The following is a 25,784-nucleotide window of genomic DNA, read 5'->3' as shown; positions in this document are numbered from 1 at the left end:
TCATGGACTCTTGCCAATTACATGAAAGAAAACATAATTTATGTAAGAACTTACCTGATAAATTCATTTCTTTCATATTGGCAAGAGTCCATGAGGCCCACCCTTTTTATGGTGGTTATGATTTTTTTGTATAAAGCACAATTATTCCAAATTTCTTTGTTGATGCTTTTAACTCCTTTCTTTATCACCCCACTACTTGGCTATTCATTAAACTGAATTGTGGGTGTGATGAGGGGTGTATTTATAGGCATTTTCAGGTTTGGGAAACTTTGCCCCTCCTGGTAGGATTGTATATCCCATACGTCACTAGCTCATGGACTCTTGTCAATATGAAAGAAATGAATTTATCAGGTAAGTTCTTACATAAATTATGTTTTTTACCTCTGAGTCGTAATTTTCTTTTTCATTACATTTGGTATAATATCTTTGATTTGATAATATGAAACCTAATATTTTTCAGCCTAAATTGCGCAGTCACAAAAGAATATTTATCCTTAAATGCTGTTTATTTTTAGAATGCCAGCAGGTGCTTAGATAATATTTTTCTAGCTAGGGATTTGTACATAGTATGAGTCACAGCATTATAGAATAAAATAATAACTTGCTGAAAGCTGTATAGAGGTAGAAATAAAAAAAAATAAAAATAAACCCAGGTTTTCTTGCCATCCTTTTCATGAGGATTTTCCTGAATTTGTTTATTACACTGAAACCTGAATATGATGCTGTGAAAACACAAATCTGTTTCATCAAATAAATTTGAATTTTCTATTTAAAGGGACTGTCTACTTGAAAATGTTTATTGTTTAAAAAAATAGATAATCCCTTTATTATTACCCATTCACCAGTTTTGCATAACCGACACTGTAATATTATACACTTATTAATTCTTTGATTACCTTGTATCTAATCCTCTGCAAACTGCCCCCATACCTCAAAGCTTTTGATAAACATGCATTTTATCCAATTGTTGTTGACTCCTAAATAACTCCACATGAGTGAGCACAATGTTATTTATATGATACACATGAACTAGCACTGACTAACTGAAAAACTGTCAAAATACACTGAGATAAGAGGTGGTTTTCGACATTTTAGAAATAAGTTTGAGCCTTCCTAGGTTTGATGATAAAAGTAAATTGGAAAGTTGTTTAAAATCGCATGCCCTTGCTGAATCCTGAAAGTTTAATTTTGACTAGACTGTCCCTTTAATTTTAGGATGCGAGAGACCAAAATTTCTAGTAGACTAGTCATATAAAACAAATAAAATCTGTACTCTGTGTTTTTTAAAGCTGAGACAATAAAGCTTGATTGTTCAACTGGGTCAGATTTTTAAAAAAATATTATGCTTAGTAATTTTCATTAAACATTAAAAGAAATACAAATTTAAAAAGTTTGTATTTAAATTCACACAAAATACAAAGTCTAAACTTAATAAAACTAATATTATTGAGAACTGTATAGTAATCAAAGAAACAAGATTTGTATTCACTTTAGAATTTGTGATTTGTATTTTATGTACAGTATTACGTTCAGCAGTAGAAGTTAGGAATATGAATTTAAATCTCTTTCCCTGTGTGAAATACGTCTTACGGTGCAAAGAGTGTTTAAAGAGAGGTGTCCCTTTGTCGCATTCAAATTATTCTAATTCATATTTCAAACTCAAAAGGACCTTTAATTCTGTAACATGTTTAAAGGGAAAGTCAACACCAGAATTGTTGATGTTTAAAAACATAGATAATCCCTTTATTACCAATTCCCCAGTTTTGCATAACCAAAAGTTATAATAATATACATTTTACCTCTGTGATTACCTTGTATCTAAGCCTCTGCAAACTGCCTCCTTATTTCAGTTCTTTTGACAGACTTGCATTTTAGTCAATCAGTGCTGACTCCTAGGTAATTTCATGTGCGTGAGCTCAATGTTATCTATATGAAACACATGAACTAACGCCCTCTAGTGCTGAAAAACTGTCAAAATGCATTCAGATTAGAGGCAGCCTTCAAGGTCTAAGAAATTAGCATATAAGCCTCCTAAATTTAGCTTTCAACTAAGAATACCAAAAGAACAAAGCAAAATTGGTGCTAAAAGTAAATTGGAAAGTTGTTAAAAATTACATGCCCTATTTAAATCATGAAAGTTTATTTTGGACTTGACTGTCCCTTTAACTGTGTCACACAAAGTCTGAAAGATCTCAAAAGTTATAAAGAAAGATATATATTTTTTTGTATACACAACAAGAAGTAAAACAACAGTAACTGCACTAACATTTTTATTTATATTGACTTCAAATTGAGATTTTTTAATGAATGCCCCAATTTTACAGCTCTCATTTCCTTGCAAGGAGATACATTCTGTTATTTCTTTTTATAAGAAGCACCTTGCAGCTCATTGTGAGCTCCTTTCTTATAAAAGATGTGTTAACCTATGGCTCATTTTCACAGATAGTTTTATTAAATCTAGGCCATTGTCTTGCAAAAAAAATGAAAGAAAACATGCAGGCCGCTGACCAATACTTGTGTGTTTTATAAATTTAAAAATGGTGTATTAAAAATATAATTTGATCTAAAAAAACTTTCAAGAAACATAAATTCAAAATCAGTTATTTTAAAACCTACTTTCCAATATTTTTCAGAGACTATACAGGATAGGGAGGCTGCTTGCTTAGTCAGGGAGATCAGGAAAGGAAGTAAATTGGGGGTAGAGATATATAAAATTGAGCGCAGAGCTGGTCAGGAAGTGAGTTGCTCTGGACAGAGTTTAGTGAGAGTGGATGAATATATACAATAATTGCTAGGCAGTACTCAGCAAACCAGGGCTTTTATAAGACCTTGGGGAGCTGCAGGAGATAATGCAGGCAGAGATACCATTTTGGGACAATCCCGCAATATGCAGAACAGTTAGGAGCTTTGTTAAAGTAATACTGATTTTTTGTTGGGAAGTATTTTTAATAAAATAAAAAAATGAAATTAGTTGTTTGCATAAGTTTTCAAACCCCGTGCCATGGAATCTCTCAGTTTACACAAATAAAATAAATTGCCTCTACCTGTGAGAGGAGAGAAGAGAGAGAGAGAGGAGAGAGAGAGAGGAGAGGAGAGAGAGAGGAGAGAAGAGAAAGAAGAGAGAAGAGAGGAGAGAGAGGATACTTATGTTTTACACTTACTAGTTATCATTGCTCCAGTGACAGAAGCCAGGAATCCAATGCTGACCAAAACCACAGATATCACCCTCCCCTGCTTGTGCCTCTGTAGCATGACAATCATTAGAACTCCCGCTGCTGCGTGAACAAAGAGAGACGAGAAGAGAGCCCATAGGAACACCCAGTACCACATCTCTGGAAGGCAAGCAGGTGGGAAAGAAGATATTTAACAATAGAATGTTTTCTTTTTCAATAAATAAAGCAGAGAAAATGTGACAGAGAGTGGGGGGTAAATATAGGAGGGAGATTTAATGGGAACTCCCAAAGGAGATATGTTATGTATAAAACCTTGTGAAGCAGCAGTAATTAGCTGTCAGGGTATTTACAGTTTAAGAGTAATAATTTAGAACATAATATGCTTTATCCTTGGCAAGTGACTCATCTTTAAAAGTGTTTTTGTAACAATTTGCTACGCATATAGACAATATTAGGAATGTACAGGTACAGTTTAAAGGTTTAGGTTTTGTTATAAATATGAGATTAAATTAAGCACAGTTTTAATTTAAACAAAGGGGTTAGAAAGCCAAGAAATAGTGATCTCTTCAAAGAACAGATATGCAGAGAGTCTCCCTATTTGTGCCCAGGTGAGCCAATTAGGTTCTGCCAAACTGATTAAAGGGACAGTGTATTGTAAAATTGCCTCCTCTTTAATGAGCTCCCAATGATCCATTTTACCTATTGGAGTATATTAAATTGTTTACAAATAGGTAATTTACTTTTATTTTGTAACTTTAAATAGCTGCCTTTACCTTCACATACAGCGATAATTTCAGTACAGCAGTGCTGGCTATAGAGAAGCTAAGTAAACAAGAACCTGAAGAAGAAATAACCGACTACCAGTGTGGGTTGCAGAGAAAGGAACTAACATTTTCAGGTCTTCACTTTAAGTAGTGGCATTTGTGCATAGAGACACAGATAAGATAAGCAACATATCTTTGTATTATAGAAAGTGATAAGATAAAGAGGCTGATCTCCCTGCAAGCTCAATCCTTTTTAATGGGTTGTGGTTTACAAGTGGAAAAATGGATATTTCATATAAAAATAAACCTCAAGGTGCAATTTCCAATACATTTATATTTTGTCTAACAAATCATTGGACAACACAAGGGGAAACCAATTTTACAGCACACTGTCCTTTTAATCCTCAAGAAGAGAGACATTTAAATCCTGGACTGTTTGTGGCCCTCGGGAACTGGAGTTGAAAAATGCCTGAGTTATATTATCAATATATCAATACAAGATATGCAGTAAACACATACTGCCTATAAAATGCTAATAAAAACTGTTATAAATAATAATAATGTGTCAGCCCAATAAAAGATATTATGCACATCTGGATCTTGTACGTGCCTCAAAAATTGAGCTGCTATAAACAAAACAAAAAACTTTGCATATCGGCTCCATTTTACAGCTGTTTCACAGACCCAAGAGAATGTGCCACGTGTGGTCATGAAATAATGGTCCTCTTTACAACTGGTCACCATAGACATGTAGGCTTATCGCTCCAGGTGTTATAACCACAATAATAATATAATAATAAGGTGTCAATTAACAGTGTAAGACACACAATTACCAACCCCCCCACACACACATCTTTCTGCAACCTTCACCATTAAAGTCTATGGGGATAAATAATAAGATAAATATTGTATTGTTGTAGTCGGCTCTTATGAAAGTGATCTACAAACAGCTGGGCTCATAGGCTTACATGCTAAGGGGTTCAAGGGGATAGCAATGGAGTTAGGAAGGTTAGTGTAGGTTGTTTGCATCCCTGAATAGTAAAATCTTTAGGGAGTGCTTGAAGCTTTCCAAACTAGGGGAGAGTCTTGTGGAGTGAATTCCACAAGATGGGAGCCAGTATGGTGAAGTCCTATAAACGGGAATGTGAGGGAGGAGGTAACAAGAGTGGAGGAGAGTAGGAGATCATTCAGTGTTTAATTTCCGTTTAAAGAAGCCAAAGCAGTCAGAGAATTGTATGATGTTGGATTTACAAGGCAGACATCACAGAAGTCAGCGGCACTTTGAGTGTACTATTTGTAACACCACTGATTAGCGCTCTCTTACATATTATCGAGAAGTTGTTTTATTTACATGATTTGGAATGACCTATGTGACTGTGTATCTGCCGATATTCCATACTTCTATGTTCCTTTCAAACTGTTTTAATAAACTGTTTCATTAACTGGAGTCGTCTGAGATATATTTGAATTTTCAGAAAGCCACAGGTGGATTTATTTTACCCTTTTGTATTAAGAGCTTGGTTACAACTCTGAAGAGTGTACTATTTCACTAGAAAATGATTACTGGTCTTTATTTTTGAGGAAGATCTGTTAGTGAACTTTTGTTGAAGAGTATTATTATTGGTACCACGTATACAGCAAGATCCTCTGTGTTTTAGACATTTTCTGCTTTTTTTTATTTAACGAGGCACTTCCATAGGCTCCAATGGAGCCTCGTTCTGATGCCATTAGACATTGCAAAGAACCTAGCACACTGCTGGGGGTAAGTCACGCGGCGTAGGGCAGCAAACGTAAAATATATACAATTATGTACATGAATATATATATTTACTTTTAACAGTGTTTGCGTGTGAGCGAAAAAAATATTTAGCGTGCAATTAGCTTGCGGTAGCAATAAGCGCTTATAAAATTAACCAGAGATCAGATCTCTGGCTATTTTTATAAATATGCCCCAAATGCCCCTAAAATACAGTGTAGTATATTTTAATACAAAATAAAAATTGTAGCATTTTTATTTTTTAATAAAATATCAGCACTGGGCAGTATTTTGGGGGTAAAAGTAAACAGAACTGAAAAGTGCCTTTACATTGCCATCTATGGGAACTGTGTTTTCCCTGTAAATATATATGTATATGCTTATATATATATATATATATATATATATATATATATATATATGTGTGTGTGTATGCACATATTAACACATAAATATATATGTATATATTCATATACATATATATTTATATTTGCTGCTATTGCTGCGCTACTTACCCCCTTCGCTGCGCTTAGGTTCTGATGCCGTCTCTGACGGCATCATGTCAAGGCTCCCATAGGAGCCTATTGAAGCGCACTCTCGTGCAAGCAATGCTCCCAAGCAATGAGAATGTGAGCTCACATTCGTATTGCATTTAACTTGTAATAGCAGCGCACTTTCGCATGCACTGGTATTACTCAGTGGAGCGCTAATATCGCTTGAGCGCAAGTAATATTTAGCGCTCCACTTGTAATCTAGCCCAAAACGTTCTCAAGAGCTCTCAAACTAGAACTTGCAGGTACAGAGTTTGTTACTTGTGATAACTTAATAATATCTACAACTCATTAATGTGCCACTTACTGTATATACATCTAAATACTAACTTCCATACTCTTTCCAGCCGATGCCAGTCAGAGAGCACCTACCTATAGCACACCTGTTAATAATAATAATAATTATTATAATTTATTTGTATAGCGCCGCCAAATTCCATAGCGCTGGGTACAATGATAGGGGTATACAATGACAATAATAATAATAAGTGGGAACTTCTTTTATTGTATTATTATATTTTCTCCTTTTGGATTTTTACTTTGACCTTATAGGGATTAGTTGGTCCCCCAATAAAGGAAACAAGAGCAACAACATAATATGCAGTAATGGATTTATCTCTTATGTAAACTAATAATATCATTGTCAAGTTTTATTTGACTATAATTAACAGACAGTGGCTTACATTTTAATTCTGATGATTAACTTTTTAGATCCTGCAATTTTAAACAGATTTCAAATTTACTTCTATTATCACATTTTCTTCATTCTATTGGTATCATTTGTTGAAAAACAGGGAAGTAGGCTCAAGATCATGCACGTTCTGGAGCACTATATGGCAGCAGTTTTGCAAAAATGTTATCCATTTGCAAGAACACTAGATGGCAGGGCAATTTACTACCATGTGGTGCTCCAGATGCCAACCTAGTTATCTCTTCAACAAAGAATACCATAGGAACAAAGCAAAGGTGATAATGATGTAAATTGGAAACACAAAACACATTTTTTGTTGGGTTTCATATCCCTTTAAGCAATTTTCCAACTTGTTTCTATTAGCAAATTTGCTTTATTTTGTTGGTATTCCTTGTTAAGATAGCAGTAATGCACTGCTGGAAGCTAGCTGAACACATCTGGTGAGCCAATCAGAGGCATATATCTCTGACATTACCTCCCACCATATTGGATGACATTAAGAAGCAATATCACCAAACAGATACAAGCGCTACCCGCTCAACCAATTAACGTTTAAAATGTTTCAATAAACAATTTTACTGCAATAAAAATTAAACAAATCCATACTCCAACAAGCAAACATTCCCACTTTACAGGTAATGTCCTTCTTTAAATCCCCTAGATACACATACACATATATCTGTACGATTTTGGAGCACAACAACAGGTTAATTGCACACATGTCAACAATTAATATCGCTAACCACTATTAAAGGGGAACAATTAACATACAGATCCTTCAACCTGTGATGAAATGGCTTAACCACAAAATCTCCATTTTGTTTGTCATTAATCGTGCACATTTGATTTCTGGATTACAAATTCAGGATAATAACAAAGCACATAAATATTTTGCAACAGTTTCGAGCTTCAGGGCTACCAAGAGCAGAAGAGGATTGTGATCACTGGAAAAACACTGACAAAATGAGACAATCTTCAGAAACCATTGTCTGATTAAGATAAATCATACAATTTGAAGTCAACGATTAATTAAAATCAGTGATAGCAGCTTTGGTTTTAGAAATATGCTACATATTTAGTTATGCTATTTTATTTTAATAGGCAGAGCATCATTTTTCAAGTAAGAACCCAAAAATAATCTGAAGCCATCTGGAAAATAGTTTGTGCATGTGTTCACACAAATATTTACTATTACACCTTTGAAATATTATTATTAAATGTGTAATTGATCAAAATAAAAGCATAGGGGAGGAAATGTGAGCTATAGGTAGCTAAAATGTGCTAATTGTTTATTGTATTATTCTATTTTCAAAATTAATTTATGCTCATAACATGTTTACTTGATTATACCCAGTAAGGATGTGCAGGCCAGAAAATTTTGTTTCACATGAAATTTTCGTTTTGGATATTTGAGGAAATTTTTTTTCCCCTGAATATTCACTGCCTGCACTATTTGATTTTCATTAAGTTTAACAAAAATTATGATTTTGTTTCATTTTAAAAATGTACCTAAGTTTTCATTAAACAAATGTAAAGGGTTTCAAAGCTACAAATACTTACCTTAACACCTGGCTTAACGGTTTTGGTTCCCAGGTCCTGCACTAACTTTCTGAAAAGATACAAAGACAGCGCATCTCTGACTAAAGTGTTTAATAAGGACTGCGGTATCGCTTCTCACATAGCACAAAGAATAAAACTCACATAAGAGATAAAATAAGAACATGATTCACAAGTTTTGTGCTTTAAGGAAATACCCAGTTTCCCGGTAAGTCTTTCAATCGCTGTGCAGTCAATTCCAGTAACGATATCCCGGAGGTCCCAGGCGTCCTGCGATGTATCTGAAATCTGATCACGTGGCTATACCTGACAAATGACATCTTACGTTTCTGAGCTTATACACATTTCATCTGCTTGTAGGCAGACTTTCTCAAGAAGACATTTTCGTATGCTCCATTAATGTATTTTTGTTGTATTCTGTTTGATAAGTTTGTTTTTACAGTCTCTGCATTTGGTTCACTTTAGTGCAGGTCCTGGGAGACGAGCACGCTAAGCCTCCTGTTAGCGCGGCCAGGGATCTGGCAAGAAGAGTATTAGGTCTCCAGCGCGTTATGGTAAGAATTTAACCCTTAAACAAATTAAAGGAAATGAAAAAATACTGAAAAATTTCAACAGTATTTTTCGTTATCTTTCATTTTAGTTGGTGTATTCATTCGGATTTTCGTTTACAAAAACAAAAATAAAATTTTTGTGACGAATGTGCATTTGTTCAAAACCAAATGCAAATGTCTTAATACCCAGTATTGATGACTAAATACAGTGGCCATCCACAAGGACATGTATAAGTTTAATAAAGACACAAAAAAACTCACTACTTTACTAATTATTTGGAGGGACAATAAACATCTTGTAATAACATGTGATGTGGTTGTCTTGCAAGAGAATAACATATCAGCCAAGTCTAAACACTGATATTCTCACATAAGTTTAGAGGGAAGAAGCAGAAAAGCCAACAGAACCACTTTGGAACGTATGTGCAAGGTTATTTTAAAATGAACTTTGGTTAACACTACATATTGTTTTAAGAGGTTTTGCTAATAATTTTTTTAACTCAATATGATTAATTTCTTCATTTTGTTGGATAGTTATTGCTCTTTCCCTTGATGTTGTGATTAATTACAATAACATGTATATGCTGTGGGGATAGCTTCAGGCATACTGAGCAGATACCTATTCTGTCAGGGGTTAGTCACATGGCTAAGCCCATAGCCCAGATATGATGCTGTTGATATGGTTCATCCACTTTTGGATGAAGCATTTTCTCTTAGGAAATGATGACTTATATCCTCCTTGCAGTGTCAAGGACAACTGTGCCCTGAATAAATGAATTCCCTGTGGATCCCATATTCATATGTTGCTGCTTTCCCCTTCAGCTAGGTAATAACGTTCTCAAATGATTCTTCATTTGTATATGCAGCAGCCAAATACATATCTTTGATATACTGGTTTTTTGTTTTTTTTTGCTTTAAAAGAAACTCTGAGCGCATGTAATATAGCTACAACATCCTCATGTTGCATGTTGTTAGATTAAAGGGAAAGTCTGCTTAAAATGTTATTGTTTAAAAAGATGGATAATCCCTCTATTACCCATTTCCCAGTTTTAACCAACACTGTGATATTAATATACTTTTTATCTCTATGATTACCTTTTATTAAAGCCTCTGCAGACTGCCCACTTACCTAAAAGCTTTTACAAACTTGCATTTTAGCCAATAAGTGCTGGTTCCTGCATAACTCTGCAGTTAGAGTTCAATATGGCACACACGAACCAGAACAGAATGGCTGTGAAAAGCTAATAAAATGCACTGAGATAAGAGGCGACCTGCAATGGCTTAGAAAGAGGCAGAGATTTAGAGGTTGGGGAATGGGTAGAAAAAGGTTTAATGTATCTTTTTAACCCTTTGAGTGCTAAGCACTTTCCCACCTGGGTGCTAAGATTTTTTATTGTTTTTTTTTTTTTAACAGTTTTTTTTTTAAACTTTTTTTTTTATTTTCTTCAGACCCCCAAGACTTACACTGTTGGAAAGTTTAGGCAATTACCTTTCCAATGGTGTTTCTTGGGGGTCTGTAGCTGCTTAGATGCCTGAGATACAGGCTTCTAAGCAGCATGCCCCCTTCTCCTATACTTAACATTGTTAAGTTTAAATAAACTTGCGCGGTGACGTCATCGCGTTATTGCACGTGACGTCACCATGCAAAATGGGAAGCCCCGGCGATGCCTGTCACTTTACAGGCACGATTGCCGGGATAGGAGTGGGTGGGAGCCCTCAGATCTCCCTCAAGGTGGGAGAGTGCTAGTGACGGCTCTGAGCCGTCATTAGCACCAGAGTGGGAAACTCTGTGACGGCTCAGAGCCGTCATTAGCACTCAAAGGGGGACAAAATGAAGTAGACTGTCTGTTTAAGATTGTGTTTTAAGACATCTACATTCAAGATTCATGATTTCTTTTAACGGACATGTCAAAAATTATTATTTTTCTATTGTCTTGAAAAAACATATCAGCCAAATGTGAATGTTTTAGAATAAAGTAACAATTTGTTTACTGCAATTGTTTTTCATTGGCCAAATTCCCACCAACACTTCATTTTGAGGAGCCAATCCAGACTTGCTATTGCAGTAGTTTGACACTGTCTGTCTGTTACTAAAACTGCATTATATATGCATTATATATAAAACACAGGTGAAATTACAGAAAAACTGTAGAGAAACGCATCACTCATCACCTGACTTGCCATACACAGTGTGGTGCCATCTAGTGGCCAGCAAGACAATTACAGGCAAACTTTAGGTTCTGAAGATGGATTTACAGTATTATTATTAGTATTATCGGTTATTTGTAGCGCACCAACAGATTCCGCACAGTACACAGAAAGATCCACAAAAAACTGAAAAACTGCAAATATTAACTTCAATAGAAACATTTCAGTGCATCTTTCAGCAAAAAGGAGAAACAAATTTAATTGAATTAGAAATATATGTAAAGATCCAATAAAGTTATTTTAATTTGCAATAGGTTGTTTTTTTTATTGAGAGATAGAAAATAGAAGAAAAAACACCTCACAGTACTAAAGCATAGGCTTTTAATAGGCTATAAAAATAGTTGTAGTAGTTGAAAATGTAGAACTTAGGTGCCTAAGTCCCACACACATCTCACAGAAGTATATGACAGACTAATGGGGAATGTGCAATACCTTATAGAAATATCCACAGCTGTATTTGGTGAACAGAAATAAACCTCCTCAAGTCAGCTCAAAGCTCTAATAAAGCTACAAAGCCACAGCCTTTGCAAAGATGTTCAAGAGCAATATAGACATTTCTAAGCCTTATATTTAAAGGGGAGCAAAAGTGCATAACAAAAATAATATATTGTGTTATGATATTTTATTATTACACTATTGTTTGCATATAACTGTGAGGTTGGTCACAAGCCTTTAAAAAAAATGTATTTTTTCCATAGATTGAAATGGTGATGTACTGTCGAAATGCGTAAGATATATTTGTTAAAGTCTACTTAGTTGTGTTGGATTCAATATTTCCTTCCACCCCCTTCCATCTCCTTTTCTGCAGTGTAGCGGTGTATAGAGTGGTTGTACCTGCTCTATAGGTAGTAGCTACTGCAAAGAGCTAGAGATCATGCGCATGTGCAGACTGACTGGGAAGTTTAATTTGTTGCCTAACACAAGAAGCATTTAAGAATTGAGGCACGTCCACACATTAGAAGTAACGAGCCATGCGGTAATTACAATTATGATTGGTTACTAGACATGTGCATTCATGTATTTGGCAGTAAACGAATGCCCAAGATGGCCGACGCAAACCTCATTTAGCAAATTTTCAGATCCGGATTATTCTTGTGAAAGTGCAACACGCTAAAAATTTCGGCTGACATCTTCGGGCATTTGTTTTCTGCCAAATACACCGAATGCACATGTCTGCCGTACTAATACATCATGGAAGGAAACAATAGACTACCAAGAGGGCAGCAGGAGGAATGGGAACTATGTAAGAAGTTACCTATATATTATACAATTGTAAAAACTGTCCATTATGAAAATGTGCTCACTCTAACTTCACTTTAATCCTAGAACCCTTAAAAAAATATATTTCAAATAAATATAAAACTTAATATTATATAATTTTATAAATAATAAAATGTATTGAGACATTATTTGTGGTTATGCGCAATATGATGCTTCCAATAAACACTGTAACTTTTAGGCATTGTATTTAGCTTTGTACAATGCATAATAAATCATTTCCTTCAGTCGTTTATCTTTGTATTACTTTACAATGTATTTCAATAAGTATTATTTTTTAGTGAGTCAGAGCTGTCATGCTAACATTACCAGCTGTAACTGCTGTTAATAACAGTGATTTCCCCCTTGTGTGTGTTTCATAAGGAACCACTAGAAAAGAGTGGCTCCTGCTCTGCTATTTGCCAGGTACACTAAGAAAAATTATACTAAATCCAGTCTCGGTGGTGCAATCTTCTGAAAGTACATTTACAGTGAGTAAAGAAATACATAACAATAGAGTGTAAGTAGCTAAAAACAGCATCAGCAGATAGTGTATATATGAGCGTAAAACTTTATTTTAATGTATTTTTGTTATGTTTGGTGCACATTTTTTTTCCCTTTTACATTTTACACTAGGGGCCCGATTTGTCAAGCCACGAAAGGAGCTTGATGCAGCTGTTTCTGTGCGAGCCTTTAGGCTCGCCGGAAACAGGAGTTAAGAAGCAGCGCTCTGAGGCTGCGGACATCAATCCGCCTGATCACATACGATCCGGTTGATTGACACCCCCTGCTAGTGGCCGATTGGCCGCGAATCTGCAGGGGGCCGCATTGCACAAGCAGTTCACCAGAACTGCTTGTGCAATAATAAATTCTGACAGAGTACGCTTTCTGCATTTATCGATGTGCGGCGGACATGATTGCTACAGCGGATCATGTCCGTCCGCACCATGATAAATCTACCCCTAGGAATAACTTGCACAAACCCGCTGCACGTTAATTTAGTTTGTGCTTGAGCGAACACGTTTACTTTCAACTTCTAATACACGCATTGCTTGATTTCTTTATTCCATAAACAGGCTATTACATAGTTACCAACACTTGAAAAGATTTCCATGGGCAATTTTGCAGCAAAAGCAATCAAGGAAGCAGGGAATGAGTTTATTGGTCACATTGTTCTCATGTGCATTAATATTTCAAATTCCAATGTTCTGCACATAGCAGAATATGTTCTATTTATTTATAAATACATATTTATATATATATATATATATGATGTTTTTTTGTACTATATATCTATACATATATATATATATATATATATATATATATATATATATATATATATATATACACAGATGATTATATATAGGTATAGATAGATAGATACAGAATATTTCATAAACATGTTTTTATCTACTTAACTGCAAAGGGCTCCAATGCACTTCTATGTATGTCAATATATGTGTACATATGTAGATAGCGTATATCTGTCTGTAAATACATATAAATACATATGTATCCATATATACTTATATAGACATATAAATATACATACATATACATCTTTAGACATGTATATGTATGTATCTCAATGTTAAAGTTATTTGCCTGCCTGAGACACCTATCTTTGAGTTCTTATAACTTTTGTGTTCAATATTTTTTTTAAATAATTTATCGCTCGCGCGCAAACATTTGTGCTCCACTTATAATATGGCCCAATATGCATGAAATATTAAAGTGATTGTAAAGTTTAATGAATTAAAGTCCAGTATCTAAAAATAATCTTAAAAACAGGGGCACTTTAATTCATTAAACTTTACAAACACTTTTTTTTTTTTTAAATACTTTCCTTTATGTTAGGGTAAACAGACTGCCGATCCTCCGCCTGCTTCTCTGACTGTATTTAGCAATTCAATGGCGAATAAGGCTTCCTCCAATCGTCGCGTGCCCCATGGGCTGGGCGCCAATGGGGAAACGCAATGATTGGAAGAAGCCAGATTCGTCATTGATCTGCAAAATACAGGAGAAAGTCAGTCTGTTTACCCTAACAAAAAGGTATTTAAAAAAAGCGTGTTTGTTAAGTTTAATGAACTAAAGTGCCCCTGTTTTTAAGAGTATTTTTAAATACTGGGCTTTATAATATTGTATTATTTGCTCTAATATGTAGAATGTACATAACCAAAGTATACATTTTTTATTTATGTGCTGTTCTTATGAAACAGTCAGGAGAATTAGATGCCATAATATGCAGAACTTAGGACCAACAAACATTTCATATCTGATTCCCACAGACACAAACATCCATGTAAAAAGGAGTAATACATTTTACTAGAATCCTTTTTGCTAATGGAGGTATAATGCGAAAATGCTTCTATTCAAAATTGGTTTAAGAACCATTGTTTAACACTTTAATTGGTGCTATCACTGAATTCTGGGACATCAGTTTCTATTTTGTGACTGTAAGGCAAACATGAGAACTTAAGTTAATATTAATGAAAAGAAAATAAACCTATACCCTCTCATTGCTTTTCTCTCCCTGTGTGCCATTTTTATACTTACTCTAGCTGCAAAAAATTATAAGAATATCAACAAGTTTCCAGTCTGGTTTTCACTGTATTTCATGTCTACAAAGTAATCATTTTCAGCTATTCTAATATCAAACTAATGTATTTTAATAAAGGAGTTTAATAGATGTATTTATTTTTTCACTAGCATTGTTTTACAGATATGCACAATATGACTGGATACATATTCAAACATTGCATCAATAGAATATAGGAATTATACAGAATAAAAACAATGATGAATAGCAGCAAGGACATCAAGAACACATGCTCTACAACGCAAAGGAAATGTACATTTACACCCTGCTTTATAAAGTAAAGGCTATTGCGTATTTTGTTGTCACTGTAGTAAGACTCTGTTTCAGTATACAAAAATAAATTAATAAGACACGGAAGTGGCTATATCATATTAAACTGACTGAAAATATATTAATATATTTCTGATAAGTAAAAAGTTTCACTGTAAAATATGTCTCTGAGCATTCTAAGGTGATACACTAAAAAAATTATGTCTTCCCAGGTCCTTGTTCTATAGACGATTTAGGTGTCTTATTTTATGTATTGTCTAAGCACAAAAGGCTCCCTTTATTAAAGGGACACTGAACCCAAATTTTTCTTTCATGGATCAGATAGAGCATTCGATTTTCAGCAACTTTCTAATTTACTCCTATAATCAAATTTTCTTCATTCTCTTGGTATTTTTATTTGAAAAGCAAGAATGTAAGTTTAGATGCCGGCCCATTTTTGGTGCACAACCTGGGTTGTTCTTGCTGATTGGTGGATAAATTCACCCACCAATAAACAAGTGCTGTTCAGAGTCTGAACCAAAAAATTGGCTGACTCCTTAGCTTAGATTCCTTCTTTCAAATAAAGATAGCAAGAGAATGAAGAAAAATTGATAATATGAGTAAATTAGGTAGTTGCTCAAAATTGCATGCTCTATCTGAATCACCAAAGAAAAAAATTAGGTTCAGTGTCTCTTTAAGCTGCACATGCAGCCGTAAGCCCACTGCTTCCTAACCCAGGGTTGCCAACCCTCCCCTATTTCCAGGGATGTCCCTCATTTGCCCAAACTTTTTTACAGTCTCCCAGACTCCCTCATTTATCTGCAATTAGAACATTTTCTTCCCTTATGTTTTACAAGATGTAAAATCTTTTTTTATCAAACATTTAATATTGTACTCTTGTTCTCTTATTTAGTTAATCATTTTGATCTATCTGTTTAAGTTATTTATTCCCATTGTGCCTTAAATGAGAAATAGGCCTCCATTTATGAAATGGTGGGAGGACAAGGTTCCTTGTCATGAAGCTCGTCTTACAGCCACTACTTGTGCAATGCCGTCCACCTGCTTGCGTGTCAGTAGGGTCTATAATCATCCTTGTTGATTGTATATCAGAAAGCGCCTAATTAAAGGCTATGGGAATTAGGTTTGGGAAATACTGTATATATCTGTTATTCCTTATATGGTTAATTCTCATATGTGTAGGAATGTATGCCTGAATGCTGTATAGAAATATATACAATTTATTTCTTCATACAATTAATAAACATATAATAGAAACATACATTTAAAACATGGATCCATGTGACAGTATACAAATATAATAGATTGCGATCTATATTCATAAAAAACAATAAATTGACATAATAATTCCTAAATTAGTGTCTTAAAAATCTCCAAATCAGTTCCTAAATTAGTTTCTTAAAATCTCTAAAAATCTCTAAAAAATCTTTATAAAGACCTTACAAAATTAATTAAAACATATAATCCGTTGTAGTCCCTAACCGGTTAGGGTGATTTGATATTCTCAAAAAAAAAAAAAAAAAAAAAACAGTATTAGTCTCTTATTTGGTGTAACTTCATTAAAAAATGTGAAGCAAAAAAGAGTGTGAAACACAAAATTTCTTGGCGTGTTGTAATAGTGATAAAAAATATATATATATTGAAAAAATATTTTAAAATAGATTCCAAAAAAACTTTTAAAACGTGAAGTCCAATATTCAAAAATCAAAAAGTAAAGCTAATATAAAAGACATAAAGTTCTTCCGTGTTTTTAAATCCAAAATGGTGGTTGAGGTGGTTGTGAAATGTCAAATGTGTTAAAAAATGGAGAAAAAATAATGAATTAAATCCAAATCCTTATCAAATAATAAGTCTGTGCTTTCTATGGGTGTAGAAAATTAAAATTGGTGTGAATCTTCCTTCTTCTTAACAAATGGTTTGTTGTTGATATATTGATTATAGGGTATTCGGTCTGTGATGAAAGACTCTATCCTTATAAAACCTGTAAACAACAAAATAACATAGTGCAATAATGCTACAAATGTGATAGAAATAATGAAAAACTGCTCACCAATGACTGTCAACGCGTTTCGGCCTCTCAGTAAGGCCTTTCTCAAGACTATAGTTTCTGGTCAGTTATGGTGGCTATTTATGGTGCTTTGTGCCAATCAAAGAGTAGTGATTTTGGCGCCAAAAAACGCTATTCAAGCGTAACCCGGAAGTGGTATTCATACTTCTTTTCCTGTTTTGTTCTGGGGCTCTTTTTCTTATATATTTGCCTATTTTCCCCTTTAATTTTGATGTTATATCAGTTTATTATTGTTGTCGATGTACTTAGTATTGTTGTCTTTATAAGACTCTACCTTTATTCTTACCCTTAGCTAACCGGATGTTTACGCTTGTACGGAAAACCGGAAGTGACGTCATTGCATATTGCGTCACTTCCGGTATGTTCGTTGTTTACAAACATACTCGTTTCCATGCCGATACTTCCGGTGTTTGTGAAATATTGCGGATTTCACTCAGCAATTAAGATTACAATTTCTGGTATTAGTGCGGTTTGAGATAAATTGTTATCATAAAAATATATGATAAAGGGATAAAATCTAATGATAAAAGTCGATAAAAAACGAGAAATTTTTTTTTTTATAATATAATAAATTAAATTCTATTAGGTTCTGGCATGAATAACATTTTGGTCCTTACAAATATCTAGCAATATAATGATCGCTAAAAAACTAGATCTGAACGATAAAATTACTAATTGGGGTGTCTTGGACTAATGCTATAAAAAACGGTTTCGGATGAGAAATATAATACAAGATGTATAATATAATAAAAGGAATAAATTTTGCTAGGTAAAATAAGTAAAATTAATAAAATGCATATTAATTTTATAAATACTGGCTTGAATAACAAACTCCCTACAGATAGATGACAATATGATGATCGCTAAAGGAGACTTAATCTTAATATTGGTAGTCTAACTTTAAGTGTTTCTATGTTAGGACAATATGGATATATTCTGTCTATGATGACGGCCCCTAGGTGTACTGATCCACTAATGGTATTGTTTAAAACTACATAGAGAGGAATATCTTTAATTGTCTATTATTCTATTATTTTGGGATATCTCTCATGTAATTTGAGAATTCCCCGATAATATTATGGATCTCGGACACCTACCCTTGTGTCTTGGTTAAAGTTAAGTCACCACCCAAAGATGGTGGGGGAAACTACTTCATTTGGTTATCTACTAGTACTGTATGTATAATAAAGTTTCCGGTGACATGTAGCTTTAGGAGCTAGTATGAGAATACATGCTAAGTGGCTATGTGTCATCCTACACAGGATTATATAGGTTGTTATTTCAGGTTTAGTAGATGTGAGAGGTCTTCTCTGTTGTTTAAGCCCCTAGGGTATAAACTATCGATGTCGAAAATCCATCTTGATTCGGCAGTGAGTAAACTTTTTTCGTAGTCCCCTCCTCTCCAATTTGGTTTTACTATTTGTATCCCTGTGTAATGGAAATCTTTTTTGTTTCCCTGATGGTGATTTGTAAAATGTTTGTAAAGTGCAGTCTCTGTGCTTTTGTGTTTGACCTTCAATAGATGTTCCCTGATTCTATCTTTCAGGATTCTGGATGTTTGTCCTATATATTGAAGTCCACAACTGCACCATATCAAATAAATGACTCCTTTGCTGGTACACCTTATCAGGTCATTGATCTTATATTTGACCTTTGTATTAGTTGAGATAACTTCTTTTGTTTTGATACCTCTTTTGCAGGCTTTGCAAGTCAAGCAGGGATAGAAACCTTTGATTTCTTTACCAAACATATCTTTGGTCTTATTTATTATATTTCTAGGTACGCTGGGTGATAGTTTACTCTTCAGATTCTCTGTTTTCTTGTATATAAAAACAGGTCTAGTTGTTAATTTCTCTCCTATCACCTCATCATTTCTTAAAAGTGGCCAGTGCTTTTCTATGATTCTTTCTACAGTTCGTCTGTTCTCACTAAACTCTGTAATGAAGGGAATAGTGAGTCGATCTTCTTCAAGGTTGATGTTTATTTTCTTTGATTTATAGATTAGGAGATCTTTCCTATCTTTTTGTCTTACTTCTTCAATATTCTGATTAAGAGTCTCTTCGTCATAGCCTCTTTCCAAAAATTTTTCTTTCATGGTAGTTGCTTGTTCTTCCCATTTACTTGGGTCTGAGCAGTTCTTTTTCAGCCTTAGGAATTGTCCTTTCGGTATATTCGTTTTCCATCTTTCGAGATGGCAGCTTTCCTTGTGTATATAATTATTGCAGTCCACTTTCTTAAAGAAAGTGGACGTCTCGAGCTTGCCATTTGTTATCTCTATTTTAAGGTCCAAAAAGGTAATTCCTTTTCTGCTCATTTCATATGTAAATTTGAGATTCTTAGTATTGTTATTCATGACATTTATTGTGTGTTTCAGATCATCCATGGAACCTTTCCATATCATAATAATATCGTCAATGTACCTTTTGTAGAGGACCAGGTCCGCGCTAGCTGGGCATGATTCCCAAAAGATGAGTTCCCAGTGGCCCATATACAAATTGGCATAGCTGGGCGCGAACCTGGTCCCCATAGCTGTGCTGCATATTTGCTTATAGAATATGCCATCATTCGAAAAGTAATTGTGCGTTAAAATATATTGTATCCCATCCAGAATGAATTGTCTCTGTAGATCAGGTAAATCACAATCTTTTTCCAGGAAGAAATTCACCGCTTCTATTCCACCTTCGTGGGGTATACTGGTGTATAGGGACGTAACGTTGCATGTTACCAGTATATAATTTTCTTCCCATTCTATATTTTCAAGTGTATTTAGTATCTGGGTAGAGTCCCTCAAATATGATGGTAGCTCAGTTACATATTTTTGTAACTTCCTATCCACATATTCAGACAGGTTACTTGAGAGACTCCCTATCCCCGAAATTATCGGACGGCCTGGGGGTCTATAATCATCCTTATCGGATTGTAATGCTCTAGGGGGTGCCAGAATACAATATTACTTAAAGGACCAGTCAACACAGTAGATTTGCATAATCAACAAATGCAAGATAACAAGACAATGCAATAGCACTTAGTCTGAACTTCACGAGTAGTAGATTTTTTTTCTGACAATTTTAAAAGTTATGTCTTTTTCCACTCCCCCTGTACCATGTGACAGCCATCAGCCAATCACTTATGCATACACGTACCATGTGACAGCCATCAGCCATTCACAAATGCATACACACTAATTCTTGCAAACACATACAAAGAAGTGTACAATATGGGTTGATACTTTCCTTTTAAAATCTGAACCTCAGCCGTCTCACAGTCTCTCCTGAACACTGTGTAAGTAGATATGGATGTGCTAGATAGAGGCGCTGGTTCTTTTTAAATCGCTGTCTGTTTTTTTTTTTCTTTCTCCTCAGTTTCTAGGTACAAGGAACAGTGCTCAGATATCAAACTGAAGCACCTAAAATAAGGTGTATATATACTCACAGTACATATTCCAAACAACCGGCTCTCTCCTATTGCAAATAAATGATTCCACAGATTTTCCAATAAAAAACTGTACTTTATTTTATCCCAACGCGTTTCTACGGACCCAGCTGTCTTTATCAAGAGCAATAAAAATGCATAAAGTGCTTTACAAACCAAAACATTTATTAACACCTAATCTGCCACCCCCAACGTCGCCGCCACTATACTAAAGTTATAAACCCCTAAACCTAAGTCTAACCCTAACACCACCTAACTCAATCCTATTGGCTGATTGCATCAGCCAATAGGATTTTTTCACCTTTAATTCCAATTGGCTGATAGAATTCTATCAGCCAATCGGAATTCAAGGGACACCATCTTGGATGACATCACTTAAAGGAACCTTCATTCGGGAAGAAGACTTCGATTGAAGAGGATGCTCCGCGCCGGATGTCTTGAAAATGGACCCGCTCTGCGCCGGATGGATGAAGATAGAAGATGCCGTCTGGATGAAGACTTCTACCCATCTGGAGGACCACTTCTCCCGGCTTGGATGAAGACTTCTCCCGGCTTCGTTGAGGACTTCTTGCCGCTTCGCTGAGGACTTCTCCCGGCTTCGTTTAGGATGGATGTCTGGTCTTCAAAACTGTAAGTGGATCTTCGGGGATTAGTGTTAGGTTTTTTTAAGGGTTTATTGGGTGGGTTTTAGTTTTAGATTAGGGTTTGGGCAATTGAAAAAGAGCTAAATGCCCTTTTAAGGGCAATGCCCATCCAAATGCCCTTTTCAGGACATTGGGGAGCTTAGGATTTTTTAGTTAGGATTTTATTTGGGGGGTTGGTTGTGTGGGTGGTGGGTTCTACTGTTGGGGGGGGGGTGTTTGTATTTTTTTACAGGTAAAAGAGCTGATTTCTTTGGGGCAATGCCCTGCAAAAGGCCCTTTTAAGGACTATTGGTAGTTTATTGTAGGCTAGGGGTTTTTTTTATTTTGGGGGGGCTTTTTTATTTTGATAGGGCTATTAGATTAGTTGTAATTAGTTTAAAAATTTGATAATTTCTTTTTTTATTTTGTGTAATTTAGTATTTTGTTTTTTTTGTAATTTAGGTAATTGTATTTAATAAATGCAATTTATTTAATTGTAGTGTAAGGTTAGGTGTTAGTGTCAGACAGGTTAGGTTTTATTTTACAGGTAAATTTGTATTTATTTTGACTAGGCAGCTTGTAAATAATTAATAACTATTTAGTAACTATTCTACCGAGTTAAAATAAATAAAAATTTAGCTGTAAAATAAAAATAAACCCTAAGCTAGATACAATGTAACTATTAGTTATATTGTAGCTAGCTTAGGGTTTATTTTACAGGTAAGTATTTAGTTTTAAATAGGAATTATTTAGGCAATGATAGTCATTTTTATTTAGATTTCATTTAATTATATTTAAGTTAGGGGGTGTTAGGGTTAGACTTAGGTTTAGGGGTTTATAACTTTAGTATAGTGGCAGCGACGTTGAGGGAAGCAAATTAGGGGTTAATAAATGTAGGTAGGTTGGCGGCGATGTTAGGGGCGGCAGATTAGCGGTTAATAATATTTTACTAGTGTTTGCGATGCGGGAGTGCGGTGGTTTAGGGGTTAATATGTTTATTATAGTGGCGGTGATGTCTGGAGCTGCAGATTAGGGTTTAATACCATTATGTAGGTGTCAGCGATGTCGGGGGCGGCAGATTAGGAGTTTATAAGTGTAAGATTAGGGGTGTTTAGACTCGGGTTTATGTTAGGGTGTTAGGTGTAAACATAACATTTGTTTCCCCATAGGAATCAATGGGGCTGCATCACGGAGCTTTACGCTGCTTTTTTGCAGGTGTTAGGCTTTTTTTCAGCCGGCTCTCCCCATTGATGTCTATGGGGAAATCGTGCACGAGCCCGTAAAACCAGCTCATCGCTGCCTTAAGCAGCTCTGGTATTGGAGTGCGGTATTAAGCAGCTCTGGTATTGGAGTGCTCAATTTTGTTTTACGCTCACTTCTTGCCTGTTAAAGCTGGGTTTATGAAAACCTGTAATACCAGCGCTGTAGGTAAGTGAGCAGTGACAATAACTTGCAAGTTAGTACCGCACCGCTCTTACCGCAAAACTCGTAATCTAGCCGATACTTTTTTATATAAAAAAAAGTAGCACTTTTTTTAATAATAAAAAAAGGCAAAAAGCAGTTATGAGGGGTGGTGCTGGGTGTTAGAAAAAAACGGCACTCAAACGTTACTTTACATAGCGGTTTATGTAGATTGTGTGTGCTTATATATATATATATATATATATATATATATATATATATATTTATGTTTTAATATGTGTTTATATCATGAAAGTTTAATTTTGTCTCTACTGTCCCTTTAACAGAGTTCAATAAATAACTCTAAATATTGTTAACCTTCTATTGAGAGACACAATATTTGCCAACCAATCTCAACACATTTGCTACCTCCTTCAGACAGAGATGTTTTGCAATCTGTTTGAAATACTCTATGTGTAGAACAATATATAGTACAATCATACGATAAGAATCAGTCCAAATACTACTGTAGCATAGTCCCAATATCAAAGTCCATCCGTATGATATGATTTGGCATTGCAATAGGTGTAATGGTAACCGTTTATATATGGGCTGACTTAACATGCTCCAATAGTTACATGAGAAGAATACATTTCTTTAAGATCCTATTGGTTAACAGGTTACATGACAACAAAACGCTAATTGGTGAAAAGGTTTTTTTAAAAATGAATTACGGACGGTAGATTACCATATGCCTGAAGAAACGGAGTTCAATCGCTGAGAAACGCGTAGCATTGGGAGTAAATGTGTCGAATCATTTTTATTGTTTGTTTTTTTAAATTGTATTAAAATAATTTTAAGCACATTGGCCTGTAATCCACAAATACTTTGCCAGCTGAAAATCTGAGACCTGGTAAGGAAAGCGGAGACCTGGAAGAAGTGAGACTACCAAAGACGCTCCAACTGTTCCTGCCTGGAGACTAAGATCTGAAAGCCAAGCGGAGAGCTGGGAGAAGTGAGACAAGCGTTGCTGCCCAAAAACGCTCCAAGTGTTCCTGCCAGGAGACTGAGATCTGAAAGTCAAGCAGAGAGCTGGGAGAAGTGAGACAAGTGTTGCTGCCCAAAGACGCTCCAAATGTTCCTGTCTGGAGACTGAGATCTGAAAGCCAAGCAGAGAGCTGGGAGTAGTGAGCTGGAACACTATGATCATCCAGCAAGCCTGATTGGGCACTTAATAGTGCTGCTACATTTGTGAGTATATATCGATAAATGTGGCTATTGATACATAATTCCTAGTAATATCCTTCACCAGGAGGCGCCCTATTGTTTGTGTTTATGCATCTGATTGAAATCCGCCACACTTTAGATGAGAGGTTAGATGAAAGGTTAAATAGCAGTGGTCTTAAGACCGGTGCTATTTAACTAGCATTTCTGGTTTGCTCAAGCAACCCTGAAACGCTTTGGCTCTGAAACTGCTATCACAGCTTGATAAATGGAACTCATTCACAGATTTGCATAAAGTTGTTGAATGTATATAGCAAAACTATGTGAATGAAGATGATTTGTATGAATAAATTTATTGTACCTACTGTATCAATTTGTAAAAGGTTGTTTTTCTCCAGTAACTACTGTTTCATTTGTCAATTTCCTACATGAAAGTAGCTGATTTCTTATTCTCCCTTATTTTCTTCAAAGAAAGTTGGCAATGCTATCCTAACCTCTCTGCCACTTCAGAGTTGGTGGAGTTAAACCAATCAGAACTAATCAGACCAAGGCAATTGGCACTCTCTGCTCTCTTGCACAAGGCCAGGGGCATGATTGCAGCCCAAAGTGTTCAATTCATTAATGGGACACTAAAGTCAAAATAAAATTTCCTGATTCAGAAAGAGCAAGCAGTTTTAAGGCATTTTCCAGTTTACTTCCATTATCAAATTTGTACAGTGTTTTTATATGCACACTGTATGAGGCACCAGCTCCTACTGTGCATGTGCACAAGCTTACAAGGTGTGCCTATACTAGTCTCTGACTGACTGATGTCTGTCACATAATACAGGGGCCAGAAAATGAAAGAAAAAATAAATTAGCCAGAAAAAAAATCTACTGCCTATTTGGAATTTAAGTGTTATTGCATTGTCTTTTTATTATGCACTTGTTATTTATGCAATTCTGCTGTATTTAATGGTCTTTTAAGGATGAAAGTAAAATGTTAAGTATGAACTATCATGTTTACTATCATGTTTACTCATATTTCAATACTCTGTATGCTAATATCTTTGAAAAGTTTTAAGTATTCATACTATACTTATACACAATCCTGAGGCAGCGATATTAGATTTTTATTTGTTAATCAATTTCTTGATTTGTAATGATTTCACATTGCTATTGAGTATTCTAGCTGACCTTGTAGAAAGAATGTACAAAAAAGGCATAACTGATCTTGTAGGGTTTTTTTTTTTTTTTTTGGGGGGGGGGGAGGGCGGAATTAGGAATATTTATGAATGATATCTGCTTAAGGTCCTAATTGCTTAAATTACTTTAGTAGTAGCAATACTGGCATGCTAATATAATAAATGAACATTTAACTAAACAAATTTCAACCATGGAAATGAAACATAACTATTTAAACGTGTTAAAAATATTTGATTAAAGCTGTAACTAACACAGATTTACTAACTGTCCCAGATATTGGAGAATTGTCATTGGTTTAGAGCTCTGCCCAATGTCTCTCCAGCATCTAACCCATTTAGAGCATGTCCTGATTTCCAGATCTCAGCACCCAGCCTGCCTAGCCTCTGAGCAACTCTACCTTCAACACGCCTAATGCACTGCCCCTCTAGTTATGGTTTTACCCACAGAACACTCAACTCAGACCAACCCTGCCTA

At 35.1% G+C, this 25,784-nt stretch overlaps 1 protein-coding gene across 1 annotated transcript in view; it reads right to left on the bottom strand.

Annotated features, from left to right (window-relative positions):
• TMEM170B (transmembrane protein 170B) overlaps positions 1–25,784 on the bottom strand; it is a 77,534-nt gene that overhangs the window by 24,917 nt on the left and 26,833 nt on the right. Inside the window, exon 2 of the mRNA XM_053713104.1 lies at positions 3,162–3,332. Within this exon, the coding sequence (XP_053569079.1) occupies positions 3,162–3,332 (171 nt within the window). The remainder of the gene's footprint in view (positions 1–3,161; positions 3,333–25,784) is intronic.

This window comes from Bombina bombina, chromosome 5 (genome assembly GCF_027579735.1).
Source record: "Bombina bombina isolate aBomBom1 chromosome 5, aBomBom1.pri, whole genome shotgun sequence".
NCBI classification, from domain to species: Eukaryota; Metazoa; Chordata; class Amphibia; order Anura; family Bombinatoridae; genus Bombina; species Bombina bombina.
This window is presented reverse-complemented; position numbering and strand designations above follow the sequence as displayed.